General features: G+C 61.5%; 1 protein-coding gene across 4 annotated transcripts in view; it reads right to left on the bottom strand.

Annotated features, from left to right (window-relative positions):
- Positions 1-17,099, bottom strand: part of TPCN2 (two pore segment channel 2) — a 31,570-nt gene that overhangs the window by 1,469 nt on the left and 13,002 nt on the right. The window contains exons 8-24 of one of the 4 annotated variants that reach the window (XR_011564982.1): positions 15,997-16,096; positions 14,961-15,026; positions 14,589-14,653; positions 13,962-14,062; positions 13,315-13,396; positions 13,060-13,146; positions 8,899-9,018; positions 8,754-8,813; positions 7,173-7,301; positions 6,367-6,416; positions 5,085-5,184; positions 2,887-2,958; positions 1,676-1,749; positions 1,105-1,186; positions 935-1,017; positions 451-587; positions 70-164 (exon numbers count right to left, since the gene is read on the bottom strand). Coding sequence is in view for 1 of the 4 variants with exons in the window: in XM_070783101.1 (XP_070639202.1) it covers positions 70-164; positions 506-587; positions 935-1,017; positions 1,105-1,186; positions 1,676-1,749; positions 2,887-2,958; positions 5,085-5,184; positions 6,367-6,416; positions 7,173-7,301; positions 8,754-8,813; positions 8,899-9,018; positions 13,060-13,146; positions 13,315-13,396; positions 13,962-14,062; positions 14,589-14,653; positions 14,961-15,026; positions 15,997-16,096 (1,448 nt within the window). In the remaining 3 variants the exon portion in view is untranslated. Of the gene's footprint in view, positions 1-69; positions 165-450; positions 588-890; positions 1,018-1,104; positions 1,187-1,675; positions 1,750-2,764; positions 2,959-5,084; positions 5,185-6,366; positions 6,417-7,172; positions 7,302-8,753; positions 8,814-8,898; positions 9,019-13,059; positions 13,147-13,314; positions 13,397-13,961; positions 14,063-14,588; positions 14,654-14,960; positions 15,027-15,996; positions 16,097-17,099 lie in introns of those variants that run through there. The other 3 variants (XM_070783101.1, XR_011564983.1, XR_011564984.1) reach the window with 3 other exon arrangements.

Here is a 17,099-nt window from a genome sequence, read left to right as displayed (position 1 = left end):
GCCCTCCCTCTCGCCCCGCCTCCTGCCCCAGGCCCCACCCTCCCTCTCGTCCCGCCCGCTCCCACGCACCTGAACGGGAGCTCCTGGGTCATCTCAGAGGTGTCCTCCAGCTCCTGCGTGAAGGACTGCAAGTGGCTGCGGCGGTCCCACTTGTGAAGGAAGTTCTGGCAGGAGGGAGGGAGGAACAGGTGGCGGGTAGGCCCAGGCCCTGCGTGAACCCCTCCCATGGCGGCCTGGCTGAGAAGCTCCCCCTGGACACAGGGACCCGAGGCCCGACAAGACCCCCGGCCCCTACAGGAGCGGTTCCCTGAGGGCCCTCCTCCAGCCCCACCCCACAGGTCAAAGGTCAGGAGCCTTCAGGACGAGCTGCCCCGAGCGAGGGCAGACCCGCACCCCAGAGCTGTGCGAACCCAGCACAGGCTCTTCGACCAAGTTCCAAGTGGACCCCACCTCATCAAGTTAGAAACTCCAACTGAGAAGAGTCTGGGCCGGGCGTGTCCACTACCTCCAAAATCAGAGCCAGAAACAGGTTGACCCAGATGACCGACGACACCAGCCACCACAGCACAAAATACACCTCTGACCACCTGTGGAGAATGAGGGGGAGGCCGGGGGGCGCCTGTAAGTCCAGCGCAACCCTCTTCTGGACCCACCGCTCCCTGCTCCACGTCGCTGTTCCCACCCAAACCCCCAGGCTGGCCCAGCCTGGCCTTTAGGGGCAGTCGGCCGGGAGGAGCGGGGCTGGGGCTCAGACCTGGCCCAGCGCCGGGGCCGTCTGAGATCTCCAAGCTCCAGGCGGAGCCCCTTCACCCCAGGTCACAGGCCCCCCCAGAAGCCACCTGCTGCCCCGTACACCCTGCAACCCCGGGAGGTTAGACCAAGACGCGCACCCCGCGCAGAGCCGCGGTCGGGGCGGCCAGGCCGGGTCACTCACGGGCCCGCGTAGCGCCGGAAGGCGTCCAGGAACACCTGCCAGTTGTTGACAATCATCACGTCCCACAGAGTGACCAGGGCGGCCTGCAGGGGGCACACAGGGCTTCCAGGAGGCCGCAGGGAACAGAGGCAGCGGGTAGGTTACCGAGGGGAAGGGGGCGTGGGACTCACCGCAAAGTCGTCGAAGTTGTTAGGCCAGTACTCCAGCTGCTCGAAGCTCCCGCAGGGCGCGGAACCATTGACAGAGGCTAGGCTGCGGGGAGGGATGGGAGGGCACAACCCGGTCAGTGTGGGGGCCGCAGTGGGACACACGCCCGCGTTCCCAGCCCCGCCTGAGCCCCTGTTCCGCATGGACCCAGCAGGCCCTTGAGAAAGGGGGACAAAGAGGACGTGCCCCCTAACCAAGGAGGTGCCAAGGGCAGCGAGACCGGTGCTGTGGACACATGGGCAGAGGCAGGCCAGGGGAGGGTCGCAGTTTAGGCCGAGCCCTGGACACCCCTTATGCAGCAAGCAGCCTGGGCTGCAGTTCCAGAAAGGGACCTGGGGTCAGGGGTCACCCTCAGTGTAGATTCTAGAGAGGGCTGCTAGAGGGAGGGTGGGGGGAGAAGAGCAGGGAGACCATGGAAGAAAGGGGACCCAGGAGGTCCCTCCTGGGGAGCTGAACCCACACCACCTCCGAGGCCTCACCCCGGCTCCAGCGTCCCCGGAGACATTCCCCCTACACCCCCAGGACCCAGCTCACCTGCTGTTTCTAGGAGCCACGATGACGCCCTGGAACAGGCTGATGCCGATGATGGCGAAGACGTAGTAGATCACCTGCGGAGGCAGGCGGGCCGTCGGCATCGCACGCCTGCGGGGGCCCCCACACAGCCAGGCAGGGCCTGCTAGGGGCTGCATGCCAGCAGGAGCTTCTCCCCGGGGACACGGGGACTCTGACCCCAGGCACCCCTCCTGGCCACCAACCTGTCCCAGAGGGAAGCCCTGGGGATACATGGGGGCCTGGGGGGAGAACTGGGGCTGTGAGCCCTCCTCCAGGGCAGGTGCAGCAGGAGGCAGGCCCCATGGAGAACTGGGCAGCAAGGGCTGCAGAAGGTATCCTGGGAAGAGGGCTTGGAGCAGCCACGTCCCTCTGGGAGAAGCCCACTGCCCTCCCCACGTACATCAGCAGGCGTCTGAGACGCACCCCTGGGTAGCTGTGTGCCAGTCAGAGAAGGGGCTGCTGGCCGCCCCTGACCCGTCGCTAATGTGTCTGGGGGGCGGAAGATGAGGAGCACCCCCACGCTAACCCAGCCCCTCTCTGGGCCTGTTTCCTCCACAAGGCAGACTGGGGCCTGTGGGCAGTGCCTGAAGCGGGTCCCCTGAGCATTCCTGACAGCCCTGGGCACGACGGAGCCCCCTGGCGTCCACAACAGCAGGGTTTCATCACCCTCTCTCCTTCCTGCCAGGCCTCGTGCCTAGAGCATCACCGGGCCCCTTGTTCAAGGCCCAGCTCCGGCAGGACCACAGTGGAGGAGGCGGGGTTGGGGGGGCCTGGCCCAGGGCTAGGGGACATCAAGATTCTCTCAGCAAAAGCAGCTTTGAGTTTCCCAAATCCTCAAGCAAGGATGGCTGACCACTCTGGGGCCTCTGTGAGCCCTGGGGGGCCCCTGGTGCCTCTAAGGTTTTTCATCTCCTCACTGTGGCCCAGGGCCCAGGACACACGAGGGATTCGGAACTGAACAAGAGGCTCTCTGGGAAGGCGGTGTGGTCAGGCCGTCCCTTCAGCCAGACCACCCCAGCTCCACTCTCTCCAGCATCCCGCCCTGCCCTGGGATCCCCGGGCCTCGGTCACCTGCTCCACCCGAATGCAGGGATCCTCCTTCTGAAGGCTGCCACTTCCTGCGGAGCTCCGGCTGCCCACCCAGTGGCCCGGCCTTGCTCCCCCGAGAGGCCAGCACGGGTGGCCAGACTCACCACCAGGATCCCACCGAAGGCCCGCATGTTCTTGATCAGGTCCAGGACGGTGCTGGCCACCAGGGACATCAGCTGAGACAGCAAGAGAGTGGGTGACCCACCTCACCTGTACACACACCTGCACGCACACCCACACATCACCTGCACACATGCACACCCACACCTCACCTGTACACACACCCACACACCTCACCTGTACATACACCTACACACAGCCACACCTCACCTGTACACACACCCACACCTCACCTGTACACACACCTACACAGACACATACCTATACAGACATCACCTGTGCACACACGTGCACACACACAAACACATGTACACACACCCACACATCACCTGTACACACACCTGTACATACACCTGTACACACACCCACACACCTCACCTGTACACACACCCACACACATCACCTGTACACACACACACACACCTCACCTGTACACACACCTACAGACACACATCACCTGTACACACACCTGCACACACAGCCACACATCACCTGTACACACAGCCACACACCTCACCTGTACACACACCTACACACCTGCACACACACCTGTACACACACCTGCACACACACCCACACATCACCTGTACATGCACCTGTACACACACCTAACCTGTACACACATGCACTCACCTCAACTTTACACACACCTGCACACACACCTCACTTGTACATGCACCTGTATACACACACACCTCACCTGTACACATGCACACCCGCCTCATCTGTACATACACCCATGCCAACCCCCACACTCTCACGACTATACACACCCGCCCACCCCAACACAGAAACCCCTACACGTGCAGACACCTCCAAGACCAGGTGAAGCCACGATGTGCAGGGCCTTGGCCCACACTGCCCACCGGCCCACGAAAGCTGGTCTGGAGGCTCCTGAGAAAGGCTGACCTGGAGATGGCCCGTCAGCCCTGGGTGACGGGGTTTGCGGTGTGGGGCCTCAGAGACCCAGCCGGGGACCCTGGTGCACGTGAATCTAAGCCCCACAGACCGGCTTTCCAGGCAGCCAGTTTCCCCACTTGGTGAGTCAGGAGAAACAGCACCGACGCTAGCAGGCAGGAACTCTGCTGTACGTGTGCACACACGTGATTATACGCACATGTGTACACGTGTGTGTGTAGATGGCTGTGTGTGTGAGCACACACACGTGTATACATACACTTGTGCTTATATTGCGCCCGACTGCATGATTATATGTATGTGTGTGGTTACACACGTGTAATTGTGCAGTTACATGCAAATCCATCTGTTGGTGTGTGCATGCATGTGTGTGTGTGTGAGATGACATGTGTGATTATATGAGGGTGTGATTACGTGTACATGTGTATGATTTTGTGTGTGCTCTGGGTGTGTGTGATCACGTGCCTGTGTGCATTGCACGTGTCGGGTCACACAGGTGTGTGTATGTATGGAGGGCTCAGGGCCACAGTCCTCTGCACCCAGGAGCCCCTTCAGATGGAAATACCGCTGGGTGACAACGGGTCACCAGCTGCACAGGCCAGGTGCACAGCTTGGCAGGACGCACACAGGGGAAGGAGCTGGACACTCAGAAAGGGGGCAGGTGTCCTCGGGTTCTTTTCTCCTGAGAAGTGCTCGGGAAAGCAGATGGGAGAGACCCACTCTGCCCCGTGCCGGGTCGGGGCTGAGGGGAAGTGGACACTCTGGACACTCCGAAAGGGGGCAGGTAGGTGTCCTTGGGTTCTTTTCTCCTGAGAAGTGCTCAGGAAAGCAGACAGGAGAGACACCCCCACCCAGTGCTGGGTGGGGGCTGGGCTTGCACACCCGGACTGCCCCCCTCCAAAGTTGGGGCTACTCCTGGCAGGAACGTTATGAGAAACCGGGGCTCAGAGACAGTCACAAGGCAGTCCACTCCTGCACTGGGGGTCCTTGGAGGCGGCACCAGTAGCCACCAGCAGCCTAGGCCGTTCGGAAACTCAGGATGCCTCGGGGCACACTGGCTCCCCACAAAGGCCAGGGACCCCGAAGAGCACGTGACCTCCCCCAGGTCCCACCGACACCCCCTTGCCGTCTGGGCTAGATGCCCTTACACTCCCAACCACCTCCAGCGTCACCCAGCCAAGACGCAAGGCTGGGGCGCATGTAGAGGGTCCCTGCCTGCCAGGCACGCGCACCCCCAGAGCGAGCCCACAGGCGCCGGCGGTACCTGCATGCTGGGGATGATGCGCAGGAAGCGGAAGACGATGAGCACGTTCACGAGCCGCGTCATGTCCCACAGCGACAGCAGGCCCAGCGTCGCCGGCTTCCTGCAGACGCGGAGACGGGTGAGCCGGCAAAGGGACGCAGGGGACGCTCGGTCCAGAGACAGACGCAGAGCGGGCCACCGGGGTGCCAGGAAGCCGCCCCACAGGCGCCACCCACCGGAAAAACTCCGTCGAGACGGGAGGGCAGAACCTGAGCCCGCGGCCCAGGGCGCTCACGGCAACACCTCCGAGGGCACAGCCCCCCTGTGGTGCGGGGCAACGTGACGGGAGAACCCTGGGGCTCCAGACGCCCAGCTCTGGCCCCAGCAGAGCTGGCAGAGACGTGGCCCCAGACCCGTCTCCTATCCTCGGACCTTGCCCCTGGCTGTGACCCCGTCGCCTGGGTGCCCCTCACGGGCCTTACTGTGCTCTCGTTTCTATTTAAATTTCACCCATTCTCACCTAGGACGCACCCCTCACCACCTCCCACCAGAAGCGCCCTGTGGGTTTTCAGTGCACTTAAGAAACATGGAGAGCTGGCCCCACAGCCGCCGGGCAGCCCCGAGGCTTCACTGCTCCCGCCTCCGTCCCCCTTGACAGACCCCTCCCGAGACCCCAAGGGGCAGGACTCATCCAGCCCACCCTCATCAGATGACTCGCAAGCGCACCACTAAGACGAAGGCAGCCCAGCCGAGGGACCAAGAGGCCCCCTGAGGGCGCGAGGTCAGCACGCGAGTTCACCAGGACAGCTGTGCTCTGGGCAGCGAGACCCCCAAGGCTGCCACACGCCACACCGCAAGGCACCCTGGGACCCCTGGCCAAACGTCCATACCTCCGTGTGGCCAGAACTGGGGGCAGCGTGAGTTCAGCGAGCCCTGAGCCACCCTGACGTCTACGGGGAGGTGAACTGACACCCAGGGTGGGAAGTGATGGCGGGGGCCTCCCTGCTTCCGGCCCCCCGCACACCTGGGCCCCAGGTCCCATCGCACGGGCACCTCCAGAGCCTCCCACCCCAGCTCTGGGAACACAATCATCCTGAAGGCGGCCACAAGGCCTTTAAGGCAGAGTCCCCAAGAGCGGAGAAGGCACCTGACCCCACAGGCCGTGGCGGGGCAGGAGCTGTGGCCACTCGCCTGCGAGTCAGGCCTTCGGGCCTAGAGCGGCCTGCACCAGCGGCTAGAGGCCGGACACACACCCTTCCCCGGGGCGCTAGCCAGGCCTCCCCGGGTTCTCCGTGACACATACCAGCCCCGGTGTGGGAAGCCGTACTCAGCCAGAGTGGAGATCTCCAAAACCTTTAATCACAAAAGAGAAGAAGGCTCGCTGCGGCAGGCCCGCCGGCGGCTCTAACACGCGGGCCCCGAGGGGATCTGGGGAGAAACCACAGCCAGTCCTGCCCCTCAGCTGGTGCCACGTGGGGACGCCCCGCTGCTGAGGGTGCCCTGGCCTCAGGAGTTAGGCTGCACGTGCGGAGGGCAGGGCTGGGACGGGGCCTTGGAGTTCCGGGCTTGGGAGAAACTGCGGTCAAGGATGGACCGGAAGGCCCTCCTCTCAGCTGCCTCCCTGCTGCTGCCGGGGGCCCACAGCTCTGATCCGTCAAACACGAATACGTATCGCACTAATATTGCTGCTGTGACGTGCACACCAGGAGCGACCCCTCACTGCCCCAGGATCTGGGGAAACACTTCCCAAGACTCCCAGTGCCTGAGACCCTGCCCATCCTTCCGCACGCCGAGGCCCCACTGTCCTTGGTGGGGCTGTGCTGGCTGGCGGGGTCTGCAGGTTCCTTGCAGGCGTCCCTGGGGTGTCAGGAGAGGCAGCCTGCCCTCACCTTGCCCCAGCCCCGACGACCCACAGAGGCAGCGGAAATGAGCCTCCTGTAGCCCCATGCCAGGCAGCTGAACCTGGGGGAGCCAGCCCCTCTGTCACCAGAGGCGGGAGGCCCAGGCCCTGTGGCCCCCTGGGGTCCAGGGGCAGCTGAGAGACCCTGTGACAGGCTGAGTGCACACCGCCCGCCCGAGAGGCTGCGCCTGAGCCGTCTCAGACTTTACCAGCAGGACGATGGTGAGGAGCCCGTCGAACACATTGCTGGAGTAGGACAGGTAGCCCTGCAGGCCCAGAGAGAACACCTTGAGCAGCATCTCCAGCAAGTAGTACAGGATAAAGATGCAGTTGAGAATCTGAAAGGGAGAAGCACGCCCAGCGTTCAGTCCCGGTGCCACCAGTGGGTCCCACCCAGCTCCCCAATGTCCCCCACCCACAGTGGGGCCAATGAGATCCATGCGGTTCTGTCCACAGGGCCCCGTGAGTCCCGCCTGGCTCCCCGACCTCCCCCAACGTCCCCACCCACAGTGGAGCCAATGAGATCCTTGCGGCTCTGTCCAGAGGGCCCCGTGGGTCCCGCCCGGCTCCCCAACCTCCCCCAACGTCCCCACCCACAGTGGGGCCAATGAGACCCTTGCGGCTCTGTCCACAGGGCCCCGTGGGTCCCACCCGGCTTCCCAACCTCCCCCAACGTCCCCACCCACAGTGGGGCCAATGAGATCCTTGCGGCTCTGTCCAGAGGGCCCCGTGGGTCCCGCCCGGCTCCCCGACCTCCCCCAACGTCCCCACCCACAGTGGGGCCAATGAGACCCTTGCGGCTCTGTCCACAGGGCCCCGTGGGTTCCACCCGGCTTCCCAACCTCCCCCAACGTCCCCACCCACAGTGGGGCCAATGAGATCCTTGCGGCTCTGTCCACAGGGTCCCGTGGGTCCTGCCCGGCTCCCCAACCTCCCCCAACGTCCCCACCCACAGTGGGGCCAATGAGATCCTTGCGGCTCTGTCCACAGGGTCCCGTGGGTCCTGCCCGGCTCCCCAACCTCCCCCAACGTCCCCACCCACAGTGGGGCCAATGAGATCCTTGCGGCTCTGTCCACAGGGTCCCGTGGGTCCTGCCCGGCTCCCTGACCTCCCCCAATGTCCCCCGCTCACTGTGAGGCCAATGAGATCCATGCGGCTCTGTCCACAGGGTCCCGTGGGTCCCGCCCAGCTCCCTGACCTCCCCCAATGTCCCCCGCCCACTGTGGGGCCAATGAGATCCATGCGGCTCTGTCCACAGGGTCCCGTGGGTCCCGCCCAGCTCCCTGACCTCCCCCAATGTCCCCCGCCCACTGTGGGGCCAATGAGATCCATGCGGCTCTGTCCACAGGGCCCCGTGGGTCCTGCCCTGCTGCACATGGTGAAATGCGTGGCGCACAGACACCCCCTCCCACGCTGCGGCCACGTGACCCTCCCCTCCCACTTCTTTGCTGCTCCTCACACCCTTCTAGGCGGCTCTTCCTGAGCCCCCTACCTCCAAACTCAGGCATCTCAGCACCCCCTTCTTGGTCCACATCCTCTCCTCGGGGGACCTGTACCCCAGGCACAGCTTCAACCATAAGTGGCACACCTGTAGCCCCCAATCCAGGCTCTCCAGCCATCAGACAGGCCCTAGAACCCACGCCCTACGTCTCCCTACTCCACAGACTCCACGGTGAAGCACCAGGATGGCCCTGCCTCCCGGGGACCCGGGCCTGAGGTGGGGAGGCTGTGCCCTCTGCCCCCTCATGCCCTATCACCCTGGATGACAGCCTGTGGCTGCAGAGCTCACCCCCAGCACGAAGTCGTCGCGGTCCTTGGGCAGCACATGTGCGTCCAACACCAGGAATACCTGCAGAGCCAAAGCGGTCGGCGGCTCAGCCCGGGGCCGGTGAGACCGCCGGCGGGCAGCGACGCCAGGGCAGACCTGCACTCACGCAGATGGTCACGAGGTTTCCGAGGGCCATGAGGTTGCCCAGGTAGTCAAAGTAGTGGTGGCCGAAGAGGAACTGGGTGCTCCGCAGAAACGGAGACTGGTACTCGGGCCGCGGCGGGTGCTGGGGGGACACGCACACTCAGAAACACGATGGAGCCGGCCTCGGCCACGGGGGACCGAGATGCCCAACCCCCTCCTCCTGGGACTCAGTCGTCCCACCCTGCCTCCCAACCCAGACTCTCCAGCCTCAGGAACACCTCTCAAACGGTGTCAGTTTTATGCACAAAGATGATCGTCACAATCGTCTAACACCGAGAGGCATGGAAATAACCCAGAAGGGCACTGATGCTGCAAGCAGCCCGAGACGGACAAGCATTCAGTCGTCTTAAACATATGCCAAGTGTCACGTGAAAATATACATATAAATTAGTTGCTAATAACTATGAAAACTTAGCACAGAATGGAGGTAACTCACACACCGTCACCAGGCTGGAGTGGAGCCTGATCAGAGGAGGGCAGCTGGGCAACAAATACATCATGAAGATGCCTGTGAGACCCTGCACTCCCATGCCACCCTGCTCCCCCCACCAGAGACGCACGCCAACCTGCCCCCCTGCCCCCAGAGACCCACACCAACCTGCCTCCCCTCAGAGAGGCCCCCGCCTGTGCACCAGGACAGAGGTGCAGAGCGGTCACTGCAGCACGAGATGGACCATCCCACGGGGCGGCTACTCGCTGGCCGTGGCCACTTGATTCAAATTTAAATTTGATCAAACTGAACACTTGGCTCCTCTGTCACACTAACCACACCTCAAGTCAGGGAAAGACACCTGTGGAGCTCTGACCCAGCCCCACACTCAGACGCACGGTTCCCTGGTGACCTGCAGCACAGCCTGACCCCGTAAGAACGTCCTCCACGTGGGTACTGGTGCCCAGAGGCTGCCAGCTGGCCCCGGTGCCCAATTCCCTCTATATACCACATGCTCTGCTCATGGCCGGCGCCTGCTGCACCCTAGACGGTGGCATGCTGCTTGCCCAGTGACCGCAGACCGGCTCCAGCCCAGGTAAACCAGCAAACATCCCTGTCCCCCTGCGGTCTGGACCACAACTTCTCCAAAGGTGTCCAGACCCTGGCCTTGGGGAAGGGGTCCCCCCCAGGTCTGTTCTTCCCCAGGCATCTTCCTCCACCCTCGGGGACCACAGAGCTTCCCCATATGTTACAGTGACTCTCTTATCACAGTTAATACTTTTCGATGTTAAATTTCTACGTGATTTCTGTCTCCTGCCTGAACCCAGACTGATATATTGGCCAAAAGAGACTTCAGCATTATCCGTTATGTTAAATTATTACAAGAAGAATGAATTCATATATCACGTCATTATTAAGAAATAACAAACCTTGAAATGATTTCTGTGAAATGATTTCTTGGAAGGTGGACAGTTGGGTGGGTTTTTCTATTTCTTGCTACTATTCTTGGAAGGTGGACAGTTGGGTGGGTTTTTCTATTTCTTGCTACTATCTATAATGAATGCCTGCTATGTTTTTAACCTCAAAAGCATCTTATTAAAACAAAAACAGGGACTTCCCTAGTGGTCCAGTTGTTAGGACTCCAGGCTTCCACTGCAGGGGTCACGGGTTCAATCCCTGGTCAGGGAACTAAGATCCCACATGCCATGTGACGCAGCCAAAAAAAGTAAAAGAGAAACAGGCTTTCAGAAGCTGGCATGGTACCTCTTCTGCACCCAATTAGCATGAATTGACGAGCACTGGACCAAGGCCTGGGTGATGGACAGAAGGTGACCATACATGGGAGGACTGTCATGAAAGCTCATGATGTCCTGCTATCAGCCACCTAGAAAACGCCTCTCTTCAGAAGTGATTCCAAAATCACAGCCTGTCAGGGCACCTGGGACAAGCCCTCACATGCTAACAATCCTTGAGGCACCTGCCTGCCCGCTGGCAATCAGCACTGGGGAGGAAGGAGGATGTCATAAAACCACGACAAGGACATCACAGCCCCCCAAACTTCTAGGACCCAAACTCCAGCCTCAAATCATAGTTCTGGACTTTAGATCTAGGGCATATGGGAAGAGAGAGCATCTCATGAACCATAGTAGGAAAGGCGTGGCCAGAGGATGGGCGTGGCCAGCGGAGGGTGTGGCCAGAGAGGGTGTATTCCGTGGAGGGGCATGGCCAGCGGAGGGTGTGGTGAGAGGAGGGGTGTGACCAGTGGAGGGTGTGGTCCATGGAGGGGCGTGGCCAGAGTGGGTGTGGTCAGATGAGGGGCGTGGCCACGGGAGGGTGTGGTCAGATGAGGGGCGTGGCCTGCACGTGCGACCAGTCAGCAGCCACCACCACAACCACGCACCTCCCTTTTGATATCAGATCCTGACTCAAGGCAAAGGGAGAGTTGGTCTTGGACTACCTGGACCCAGCAGCATCCTGCAGGCCGGTTGGCAAGTGCCCAGGGAGGGTCTGGCTGGCCCAGCGAACCCTGAGAAAGGAGCCCACCTTCCCAACATTTTCTCACCCAGGTCAGGCTGCACCCAGAAACGGGCTGGATCACAGCAAATCAAAACAACAACAGCTGCCAAGAGCTGCCTCCTGGGCCCAGCAAACCTCCGCAAACCTCCTGCCCCAGGACCATCATAGAAAGGTGCTTCCAGAATTACTATCCTTTGAAAACCATCGTCGTGGTTTCTATAAAACCAGCACCCGATGGCAGGTAATCACTATTCCCTTCAGGTCACCTGGGCACAGACGGCGTCACGTATGTTAACATGCCACGTGTCCGCCGTCTGTCCCTGTAACCATCTCCCGTGCCCCACGGGTCCTGCAACGAGGACGCTGCTGACCACACAGGGGCCGAGGGCACAGCACTCATAGCTCCAGGCCAAACAGGACCTCCTCTGGGGAACCTGGAAAGGCTTCACGTCCTCAGGGAAAACCACCTCTGACTGGGGCCTGAGGCCTCGGAGGTTGACCACAGACCTGGAGAAGAAACTTGTGGGCTAAGGTGCATCCCCCAAAATTTATATTTTGAGAGCCTAACCCCAGGACCTCAAATGTGACTGTATTTGGAAACTGGGTCTTTCAAGAGGCAACTAAGTTAAAATAAGGTCACTGGGGTGGGTCCTAATCCCGTAGGACTGCTGACCTTATAAGAAGGGGAGATGAGGAGACAGACACACGACAGAGGGAAACCCACACGAAGATACAGCGAGCAGACGGCGTCCACACGCCGGCCCTGCCCGCGCCTCGGCCTCCGATTCCAGTCTCCATCCACACATCGGCCCTGCCCATGCCTCGGCCTCCAATTCCAGCTTCCGTCCACACGCCGCCCCTGCCCACACCTGGGCCTCCGATTCCAGCCTCCATCCACACACCGGCCCTGCCCACGCCTGGACCTCAGATTCCAGCCTCCAGACCTGGAGACAATAAGCCCTGGTATTTAAGTACCTCCAGAATTCGCACACACACGCACAGGCTGCGATACTTGCTACAGCAGCTGAGCTGACTGACTCAATGGTGACACTGAGCTGCGAGGAATCCAATCAACAGGAGACGACTGACTCCACCTCTTCAACCCCCATTCAAGCCCAGCTCAGCCCTGTCAAGGCCAGGTGGCTGGAGTGGCTGGAGCAGCAGCCCCCTGCACTGCCCCAAAGTCTGCCTGGGAACAGCAGGGCCGTCTCCCTGCACCTCCTCCCCTGCTGCCTCCCACACACCTGCCACATAAAATGCAGGCAGGCCAAGGTCTTAACACTGTGGACACAGTGTTAAGCTGGATCTTAAGCCCCCCTGCTAACTTTAAAAATCAGCGTAAGGACAACAGACAAAGGTTTTGGACAAACTCGGGAACCTCCCGGGTTAGGATGTGTGAGAAGAGAAGAAAAGTCTATCATGAAGAATGGAGAAAACTGGGAAGTTCCTCTGGGTCAGGACTACAGTCCCTGTGGTCTGGGAATTTCATAAGGTCACAAAATCTCCCCAGTTCCCAAGAGCCACACCAGCTCTGCTCCCACGAACACCCTAGGGGCCAAAATCCCTGGGAAGGTGAGTCCCAGCGTCGGTCACTAAAAGTGACTCAGGCAATCAACGCCAAGAGACACCAAGGACTTCCCTGCTAACCTCAGGTACCCCTGGCCCGGCCACAGTTACCTCTTTAATCACCCTCTTATCAAACTCGTAGAAGAGTTTCTGAAACTCGTCAGTTGACAGCAGGCCATCACCACGGGAATGCAGCTTCTGCAAAGCAGGAATGCACGGGGGTGCTGGGCAGCCAGCCCAAGGGCAGGAAGGGCGCCGCCCCCAGGCCCACCAGGACCAGGCCAGCCGGGCCGATCTGAAATGACACCCGCGTGACCTAGGGAGCCCAGAGGCACAGGCGGGGTAGGGGGGAGGGGGGACCAGTACCTCTGCGATGGCCTGTTTGTGGTTACTGTCCAGCTGGACTTTCTGGAGCACTTGCAAGAAATCCTCAGGCTTCACCCCAAGTCTGTGGGGAAGATGCCCTCAGTGAGCCCAGCCAACTCAGCACCCTTAGGCGCCCTGACCGCTGGCCCAAGCAGCCTGGGCAGTGACAAGTTCTCCAGGAAGGAGTGCTTGACGGTCTTCCTGTCTCCAAAATCCTGAGACCCCGTGGTCCTGCCTTAGAGAGGAGCAGCTGAGGATGCTAGAGCGTGCGACCCACAGGCCCCGGGGCCAGTGAGCGGTGGGGACCAGAGCAGCTCTGTGACACTGCCTCCAAGCTGTCACAGAGTGGGGGGCAGAGTGGACGTGCATCCCAGGCCTTTCTCGTCCTGGACCCCAAGTCACAGCTCGGGTGTGGGAAGGGCGCCAGGGGGACAGGCCAGAGTGCACGGCCCCCCTCAGACTGGGATCTCGAGCAGGTCACGAGGACACGAGTTAACTCGGACACCAGGACCATGAAACCCACCCAGGGATGCTTGACTCCAAAGGAGCCTTGCAACCCACTGCCAGCAGGGATCTTGGGAAACATCCCCCCATGAACAGCCCTCCCAGAGCAGCCTCGGGGGAGAGGCGGGAGCCCCTGCTCTCACCGCTTGGGGTGGGCTTCTCCCTCTGCAGTCACGGACGAGAGGACCTCATAGGCAGCCCGGGTCCCCAACCGTCTCCGCAACAGTGAGGTCTGGAGAGACATCTGAAAAGGGGATGGGGCTGAGGGGCTTGACCCAGCCCTGTCCATGGCCATCCTGCCCCTCGCCCCAGACAGCCCCAGCTCACTCGCAGCCCAGGGAGCAGCCCCTCGCCCTGTGGGCATCGGGGGGCAGTCAGAGACAACAGGGCCAGGCCTTGCTGGCAGCCACCACTGTGCAATTCACTAAGGCATGCATCCCTTCTCAGCGGGCTTGGGGTCCTTGGCCCACCTACATGGGGGGTGGGGGGTGTGGTCACTGCCCCGGGAGCTTCAGTCTCCTTGCGGTTCCCCCTAGAGGAGGTGGGGCAGAGAAGGGGCCAGTGGTGGCTGTGGGGCCAGCACCCCTGGGGAGCAGAGAGGGAGGTCACCCACGGCAGGGAGGCAGAGGCCGTGCCGAGACCACCACAGGCCCGCCCTCCCACCCACGTCCACACCTACACAGCCCCGGGGCCACCCTGCCGGCCAGCTCCCTGCCAGGCCTCCAGGGGCAGCTCCAGGCACAGCTGGCCAGGGGGGCAGCTCCGCTCACCATCAGGTAGCCCCGGAACTGGTTGTAGATGATGGCCGTCATCAGGTTCATCAGAAACAAGCTCCCTTGGGAGAGAAAAGGCCACGGTCAGCAGAGATCACACGGTCAGCGAGGACCATGTGGGCAGGGTCTGGAGGAGCGGCAGCATCGGGGGGCCAGCCCGTCAGCAGCAAGCCAGCTAAGTGAGCAGGGCAGGGACCCGAGGCCCTCGTGTACGGACGGGGGTGGCACCTGGCCTGCCCGGCAGGCACTGAGGCACTGGCGGTCACACAGAGTGAAAACTACACAGGTCACGTGGAGGGGAGGCCACCGGGCTGGGGACACACCCAGAACCTTGCCCCCAGTGACCCCTGCAGACCCGCCCCGACTCACCGATCAGGGTGAAGGCTATGAAGAAGATGGCGTAGGCTCGGTTCCTGGAATACACAGGAATCATGACTGAAAGAAATCAGAGACAATGAAACACTCGTAATCCCAACGTCCAGCTGATCCCTTTCGTCGTCTTATACCAGGGTCTCTTCAACAGAAAGGAGGGCCCTGTGTTGGTGGACCTGGAGGGCCTTCTTGCCCAAACTCTGCCCCTCACACCTCCGCTTGCACACGAGCTTCGGAGGCTGCTCATCCTGTACACATCCCTGTGAGCACTCCCTGCAGACAAGGCCCAGCCCTCCCTCAGTGACTGGAGGACTCGCAGGACATGTGGGGCAGTGCTCAGGGTCCCGGGCACAGCTCTCACCAGGTATGGAAGCCAGTGGCTGACCTCTTGGGAGGGTCTCTATGGTTGGTGACCACCCCCAGCCCAAGATGAAAGGCCCCAGCCAGGCTGGCCAGGCCACAGCTGAGCCCAAGGACCACAACACCCTCACCTCCTGGCCACACACCCGGCCTGAGCAGACAGAGGCCCCATCAACAACCCTGACACAGTCCATGTCACAACCACCAGAGACCCCGGGGCCTCACACGTGGTGGGGCTGAGCCTCAAAGAGGAGGCGGCCACCCGGGGCCCGCTGAGCCCAGGTCGGTCCATCACCACAAAGAAGAGTGTCCACCTCCAGCTTCTCAGGACTCAGAAAATGAGCGGAAGAGGAAAAGGAACAGAAACAGAAAACTAGAAAGAAAGGGGAAGAAGAGGGTGGAGAGCAGGAGGGAGAAGGACACTCGGAAAAGGGGGAAAAGAAAACCAGCAAAGAGGCGGCTGGGGCTCCACCTTTTTTTTTTTTTTTCCAAAATTCAACACTCGTTTACGGTAAAACAAACAAAAAAAAGCCTCTCAAAACAAAGGGGCTCCACCTTTAATCCCCAGCTCTCGACAAAGAGGCTTCGGGGCCCCCACGCCCAGTGCCAGGCTCAGCTCTAGCCCCATGCCCCCGCCCACCCCCGCGTCCCGCCCTGCGCCCAGCCCCCGCACCATCAGGATTGTTGGCAGTGGTCAGCAGCACCAGGAGGGTGGTCAGTGCCTCAGGCAGGTTGAAGAAGTAGGTCAGCCGCTCCCGGTCCTGCCCAGCGTCCTGCGGAAGCAGACACAGCAGCACTGAGGAGTCACCGGGCCTCGGGCCACAAAGCCCAGGCCCCAGACCCAGCAAGCCCAGCCCTCCCACTACGGCTGCGCAGCCTCAGAGCCCATCTCTCCATCTCCTCCCAGTGGGCTCCAAGCCCCAGGCTGGGCAGACTGCACTCAGGACCTCTGGGCCCGAGAGCCAGTGTCCAGGGACGCCCCACACGGACACCGGCCACTGGGGCAGGCCTGCTTGGAGCCACAGTGAACAGCTCTCACCAGCCTGGCGGGCAGCATCACTGCCTGGGCAGAGAGGGCCCAGCGGGGGCCGGCCCACCCGCTCCCAGCCAGACTTCACGGGCTGTGCGTGTGCCCTGGATACAGTGTGGGTGGGAGGTACTCGCCCAGGCACAGAAAACCACCTCATCACTCAGGGAGCCTCGCAAGGCCACTCTCCTAGCTGCCACCTGAGGGCCAGCCCTCCATGGACACCTCGGGACCCTCCATGTTCCCAGGTCAGAGGCCGTCCCCTCCCCGACTCCCGGGGGGGCACCCTCGCCCACCCCACCCATCCTGTGCTCCGTAAACAGCAGTGACACTGGACAGACACGGGGGTCCTGAGATACTGGGACTGGTCCCACCTCCCAGCCGGGCTGCCCCTGCCACCCAGACTCACACACACACAGAGACACACCCACGCATGCACACACAGAGACAGAAACACACACACAGCACACACAGTTACACACACAGACACCCCCATGCGTGTACACACAGAGATAGAAACACACACACACAGACACCCCCATGCATGCACACAGAGACACACCCATGCATGTACACACAGAGACAGAAACACATACACAGCACACACAGTCACACACACACAGAGATACCCCCATGCATGTACACACAGAGATAGACACACACACAGCACACACACAGAGTCACATAGACCCACACACACAGACACCCCCATGCATGCAGAGATAGAAACACACACCACACAGTTACAC

Source organism: Bos indicus, chromosome 29 (assembly GCF_029378745.1).
Source record: "Bos indicus isolate NIAB-ARS_2022 breed Sahiwal x Tharparkar chromosome 29, NIAB-ARS_B.indTharparkar_mat_pri_1.0, whole genome shotgun sequence".
Taxonomy (NCBI): Eukaryota; Metazoa; Chordata; class Mammalia; order Artiodactyla; family Bovidae; genus Bos; species Bos indicus.
The sequence above is the reverse complement of the archived record's forward strand: the minus strand, read 5'-3'. Positions and strand labels throughout refer to the sequence as shown.